This window comes from Hypomesus nipponensis, chromosome 3 (assembly GCF_054491055.1).
Source record: "Hypomesus nipponensis isolate SF chromosome 3, ASM5449105v1, whole genome shotgun sequence".
NCBI lineage: Eukaryota > Metazoa > Chordata > Actinopteri > Osmeriformes > Osmeridae > Hypomesus > Hypomesus nipponensis.
In genome coordinates, this window is record NC_140363.1 from 19234203 (window position 1) to 19240707 (window position 6505).

The following is a 6505-nucleotide window of genomic DNA, read 5'->3' on the forward strand; positions in this document are numbered from 1 at the left end:
GTTTTAGTCTGTGGAAACCACCCAGCCCCCCGGCAACCCCCACGCTCCAGAGCGCCCTCAACCCTCCCTGTCTCCTCCGCCACACACTTCTCCTCTCTGGCACACTCCCAAGGTAGGCTGTCTGTAGTGTATCAGTGTGTGTGTGTCTGTAGTGCACACAGACGACCTCCGCTGCTCCTCCACCACCAGAGAAGACGTCTCAGCCTCTCTCCTCCTCAGATCGGCAACACGTTTCCCTCTCCTCCTCTCTCAATCCCTCCCGCCCTCGCAATCTTGCAAAATGTAAACAGATGGATGCAGTGGACAGATATTTTGTTCTAGAGTTCTAACAGCAGTCCTTCCGTGTTCCTCCCCTGCCACCACCTCCCTCCTCCTCCCCTTCAGCCTCCACCACAGGCAGAGGGCTCCCCCTGTGTTACTGGTTTCAGCTTGCCAATTAAGAATTGCATATGAGAGATGAGAGACAGAGTGAGCAATAAAAGAACAAATCGGAACTGGAATTGATATTTTGTCTGCACCTTCATATGAAAAATTCATCCAATTTGAGACAATATGAACGTTACTGTTTAATTTCTGCCCCTGCCGCATCTAAGACTTCAGAACAGGTTTCCAACCAGGGTTCGAATTAAGAACCCTGCCATCAAACATACAAAACAGACACCGATTAGATCCATCCCAAGAAAAATGAAAAGAATTAAGAACAAATGTGGAGTTACAAAAGAACAAGTTCAGCCTTTACATTATTAAATCAATTCCTTATGGAGACTTTCTTGAATGTCACTGAAAACAATGAATAGTCATGCTGCCTTCAGCTCCAAGATGTGAGACTGTAATGGTTGCTATGTTACCAGAACCTATTCATAACCACTTTTTATCAGGGCAGACCAAAAAAAAAAAAAAAAAGGAATACTTTAGCTGAGATTATAGCTATTAAAATTAAAATATCTAAAACATAAAGAAGAAAAAAAAGGACAATTATGTTAAAACAAAAAAGGCAATTTGTGTCTGTACAGCATCCTGGTGACGCTCCACAGACATGCATCCTGCTGTAACTCGCTTCCAGACCAGCGGCCGTCTGCAGCCAGCAGAGCCAGCGGGAGGCTCCCAGTTAAACCTCCTCTCAGCTCCCTTCAGTCACCTCCACTGACGGCAGAGAACAGCCAGAGGAAGACAGGACCATGCAGACCGGCATGATGTCAAAACAGTCACCAGGTGGACAATGGTGGGCCTCAACCACTAGCTTAGACAAGGGAGGGGTGTGTTAGGGTGGTGGTTGGAACCCCCCTGTAGGTGGTACAGGCTGGTCCGAGCCCAGTAGTGTGGTGTGTAAGAGTCTGTTGCTCATTGGGTGGCTTTGGTTTTCTTGGTTTTGCTTTTCTTGTCCTTCTTCTTCAGTCCGTCCATGTGAGCTCTCAGCAGGTTTGAATACGCCTGCAGACAGGAGGAGGGAGGGTCACGTCAGAGCCACGGCCAGGGTTCAGATAAACAGCACTGCTTGCTTGTGTTACTTACCATCTGGAACTTGATAACTTCTTTAGTGCTAACCTGGAGACATTAAAAAGGTTTTGTTAGCACACATGAAGAGCCCAGGGCTTCGTAATTGACCACACCAGGAGAGATGACCATAGAAGTCCCACATCCAATCACATGGGCAGACTGACCACTGTGCTTATTTTCTTCTTTCCATCTGACGCTCTGATGAGACACTTATTGTCTGCAGGCTCAAAACTCTCCACGTGACCTTTCCTGGGAACTGGTTTGGTTCTTCCGTCGTCTGCAGGGTACAGGGGGGAGAAGGGAGGCGAAGAGGGACATGGTTGGTATTCTCACGTGTATTTCCTAAGAATTTAGGTTATTGTACCATCTTATAATCTCATTTCTAAACACACGAACTTACATTTCTTTAACGTGATGACAACACTGCCAGAAGTCCTGCATTTCTGGAACAGTCTAGTTAGCTCTGTCAAGAACTGGGGGGACAAGTGATAAAATCAGTGTTTTAATTATTACAGTCTTTCAATCAGGCTTCACCTGATAAGTGACCTGATAGGTAGCTCTAGTAGAAGGTGTACTGTAGTTTATTTCACACCGCATGCTACACCCAGACGTTGGCAGCTTACGCTTTTGATCATCTTCACATCTCTAGCTATTAATGTTAGCTAGCCTGGAAAACTAAGTCCCAGGATCATGTCAGGTTTACTCTACCATCAAACGGTCAATAAATTCTCAAACCCTTATTGCCACATTAAATCGGACTGAACTCTACTCGTATTTTCTTTTCGTTATTGTTACACTGAAATTGTCTACTGTACACGACACCTAGCTAGCTAATGAGCTAATATAAGCTCGCACTCTACTTCACGAGCTAGAGGAAGTGATTTCTAAATATTTGTACACGGCTACACTAGACAACTAACGATAACCATACGACATGTAGGAATTATATAAATACGATGTTTTATATCTTACCGAATCGTTTTCCAGTAGCACCATGATCAGCAGTTAAATGTACACGTAGCTTGAAGCTAAGCTAGCTCCTCATAAGCACACGTACTGCAACACAAAGCTCCGCCCACTAACCTATGAACTCAGCGCGCGCGCATAAATAACTAAAATCACTGCCGTCTACTGCACATGAGAAGAATTACACGATGCGGTTTTCTTATTAATTTTTTTATTTACAAAAATCTAAAGACGTAAAGTACAATGCTGAATCTAATGATTTAAAGCAGATTACACATGATACGTTTAAGATACATACATGAGTTCAATGATCTGATATAGCGGGATAACATCTGTAGGCTACTCACACATTGTGCTAAACAACACAGGGAATCACTTTAATCTAGCACCCTATTAGCTCGCTCACAATAAGACTATAATAGCATCTGTAGCCTTTATCCCTTTGAGAGATTACAGTCAGGGTTGGTTCCCAGTGCGTTGAGTTTCACAGCAAACTGGGAATGCCAGTCTCGGTCAAACACAGCCCTGAGCTGCCCCCGCAGACCCTGGTCCCTGCCGGCCCGATGTGGAGCGCTCTGGGTCGACACCACCAGTCCTACCCCAGCCGTGTTGTCGAAGTAGTCTTCTGACCAGTTAGACGTACCTGACGACAGAACGGTATGGGGGAGGGATTGTTTAGATATAATGTAGTGTAGTTTTACAATCGATACACCATATTAATTATATTATTTTATTGTAGCCTATACAGTAAAGTTTAGAACAGTATAGTAAAATATAGTAAAGTTTAGTAGAATATAAAATAAAAGTATATATTTTTTTAAACTATAGAATATGATGGTAAAATATATCATTTGAACTAAACTGATACATTATATTAGACCATATCTTACCAATGTATGCAACTTTATCAGTCACCATGTATTTATTGTGGTTGACTCTAGCATGCGGAATATCTGTCTGGTTAGCCACTGGCACAATATACAGTTTCTGAAAGACATCAAAGTAATATACAACAGTGATGAATAACACTCACTGAATAAAAGTCATGTTAATAGGATCAAGCCAATATCTGTCTGTGGTGATTCCAAAAGGGAAAAACTTGCATTTAAATTCAAACTTAAAAAACGTTCAGAAAAAAATTATGTTTAAGACTTTAAAAAATACAACAAAAAGATGTATTAATCTGTGAATATATCAATATATGATATATGATCAAATAATAATAATGATTGTGTCTTAAATATGCTTAACATTGCTGCTTGGTGCTTCTTACCACTTGTATGCTGATGTTATGTCTGGGGGCGTCCAGAGAGGAGAGGGACTTCAGGAAGGGCAGCATGGCTGGGTCAGAGTCCCGCCCACAGCTGATCAGCATGCGGACCTTCACGTGGCGCTCAAACGCAGACTCCCTCAGGGCATCATCGATGAGCGGCCAGTACCTGCAGAGTTAAAACAGGTGAACAGACAGATGTCATGTAAATCTTGTGTTTACAAACACGTCAAAGCGGGCTTCACACAGACCCATTGAACTGCACCTAAACCAACCAAAACCCTCATGGATTGTACAATATCTTGTGTTTTAAACACAAGAGGTTGGATTGTTTTTAATCCTGTCTGATGACTAGGTTTACCTTGACCGGGGTGAGAATCGAGTTGTTGGGAAATACTCCATGACTGAAACATCTATGTACCGCTCCGCCTCATCCATCACTGACAGTATTGCATCCAGGTCCTGTGTCCGGGAGCTGGGGCAGAAGGCCGGGGGGGAGCCCTGGGATAGACACACAGACGGGAAAAAGATAGCTGAGCGAATTGTCCTTTGTTATGAAAGATGAGGGTACAGTTACACCTGACTTTTATTGTCTGAAGGATGAGGGTACAGTTAGACTAAACTTTTATTGTCTGAAGGATGACGGTACAGTTAGACGAAACTTTTATTATCAAAATACTTGTGTGTGTTTCTCTGTTTAGGTGTGGTCTTGATCTCTCTGTGGTCACGTTCTAGTGAGATGGTGGACATGGAGAGTACAACACGAGTCACTGGTGACCTCTAGAAAGACTGGACTTACTGCAATGTAAATTCTGTGAGACATGTTCTCAGTTTTCACCAGCAGGGGGCGGTCTTGGTTGATGTTGGTGTGGTACTTGGCCGGCCATGGGAATGGGATGGAGCTTTTGGAGTGACCCATCACCCAGTAGGAAGAGAAGATCTTGAGGAGGTCCTCTGCTAACCTGGAGCAGTTATGGATAATTACTCCCAGCTCCTTCACCTGAGGACAAGTCAGTTTGTTTATGTGTGTTAGCTGGTCCTCAAATCAAGTCAGGGGAGGGCAGTGGTATAGGGCACTGGATACAGTAATTGACTTGAGATCAACAGGTTGCAGGATCAATTCCCCCCCTTGTTCTTTGGATAAAAGGGTCTGCTGAGTAAACGCACCACATCTGTGTTCTGTGTTTTACCTGACAGAGATCTCCAGTCCATGTTGGCACTGTGTGTTTTACCTGACTGAGAGATCTCCAGTCCATGTTGGCACTGTGTGTTTTACCTGACTGAGAGATCTCCAGTCCATGTTGGCACTGCCAATATAGATGTGTCTCTTGTCCACGATCCAGAACTTGCTGTGGAGGACGCCTCCAGTCAATCGTCCAAAGTTCACCCTCCTCACCTGGACCCCTGCACGCCACAACGGGATGAAGCGATCAATATAAAGACACTACGCGCATAAAAAAGAACCTGCAGCAATTACTGAATGTTCTTTTTTAATACCTTTATTTCTCAGAAAATTAAGGTCTGTCGAGTTAGTTGACACAGTGGGAATGCTCATCACAACTCGAACAGACACATTTCTCGATGGTAAATCTCCAAACTGCTCCAATATAGCCCTGCCCTGTCACCAAGCACAAACATCACCATGTAGTGAGGCAGGCTACTGAACAGTTGAAAGATCCTGTGTATGCTAACTAAGGTATTGTCAGATGTCATTTCAAGACTCAACTCACAGACAGGTCTGTAGACGTGTTGATGCTGATGTCTTCCCCAGTGAGAGACCAATAGAAGGACGCCACTTCCACCTGTTTGGTTGCCATGGAGAGCAGATTCTTCCAGCCCTTCTCCAGGGGTGTTCCAAAGGTTGCGTTGGCCCCATACTGCATGTACAAGGGAAGGCTCTCCACCAGGGTGATCCTGCAGCACACAGCCGTGTTTAGTCAGGACAGGATGTGGAAGTAGAGTGGGGATCGATTACATTTTCTCTTGAGCAGTTCCTGGGGGCGACTCACTGAGAATGTAACACAGACTACTGCTGCTGTTCTCTCTGACTAACCGGCTCTCCTGGTCAGGAACATCATTTTCATCCTGAGACGTCACAGCAGGTTGGACATGTTCCTCTACTGATGGTCTCTCCAGTACAGCAATGGCAAGAATGACTCCCATCACCGTCAAACAAACCACTGCAAAGGCCAGCACACCAATCCTGGTAAGGTTCTGTGAACAGACACAGACACATTAGTTGCATTAAACGGTTTCAAAACTGAGATAGATTTTTTTTTCGTGTAACTGTAGAATGAATACAATTGTAGAACATTTTAAAATTATTGCTACCCTTTTGTTTGGCACGTAGCTATCATGCAAATTCTTGTATGGAGACATTTCGCATGGCATCCCTGATATCCCAGCTGCATTGAGAGAAGATTACTGTAACCAACAGTTACATTTCATTGTTCTTCATTATACAAATATTAGTCTAATAGTATTGTTTTTATCAGTAAATGCAATTAAAAGGTGATCCATCAAACAGCTACGCAAGCATGCACTGTACATTAAATGTAAACAAATCAACTTACACAATGTAATATCGACTTCACCTTCTACGGTACGACTAGCGTGAATCAGTCTTACCGTCTACAATGGACTTAAGTTTCGTCTTTCAGAGTTCCACGGAAACTGATTTGAAAGTAAGAAGTTTAATTTGTAGAGGCCAGGCAACAGTGTTCGGTTCCTGTTTTTACTTCAATTTCTCGTTTTTACCAAGGTCAGGACCAA

At 43.6% G+C, this 6505-nt stretch overlaps 2 protein-coding genes across 3 annotated transcripts; both read right to left on the reverse strand.

The window, feature by feature from the left end:
* Window positions 1-553: 553 nt before the first annotated feature.
* srp14 (signal recognition particle 14) lies at window positions 554-2581 on the reverse strand. The gene is made up of 5 exons (XM_084681815.1): window positions 2470-2581; window positions 1898-1970; window positions 1662-1774; window positions 1513-1545; window positions 554-1431 (listed from the first exon to the last, which is right to left on the reverse strand). The coding sequence occupies exons 1-5, from the start codon at window positions 2491-2493 to the stop codon at window positions 1342-1344; spliced, it is 333 nt and encodes a 110-aa protein (XP_084537941.1). The 5' UTR covers window positions 2494-2581; the 3' UTR covers window positions 554-1341.
* A 116-nt stretch (window positions 2582-2697) lies between these two features.
* Window positions 2698-6502, reverse strand: pld4 (phospholipase D family member 4). Of its 2 annotated transcripts, none has more exons than XM_084681836.1 (11): window positions 6307-6502; window positions 6065-6157; window positions 5787-5947; window positions 5464-5647; window positions 5231-5351; window positions 5010-5137; window positions 4533-4733; window positions 4095-4234; window positions 3737-3902; window positions 3354-3450; window positions 2698-3106 (listed from the first exon to the last, which is right to left on the reverse strand). In XM_084681836.1, exons 2-11 carry the CDS (start codon window positions 6122-6124, stop codon window positions 2898-2900), a joined length of 1467 nt encoding a protein of 488 aa, XP_084537962.1. In that variant the 5' UTR covers window positions 6125-6157; window positions 6307-6502; the 3' UTR covers window positions 2698-2897. The 2 variants fall into 2 exon arrangements, with proteins under 2 accessions (XP_084537962.1, XP_084537953.1); XM_084681827.1 differs by having other exon boundaries at window positions 6065-6138; window positions 6307-6501.
* Between the last annotated feature and the right edge of the window lie 3 nt (window positions 6503-6505).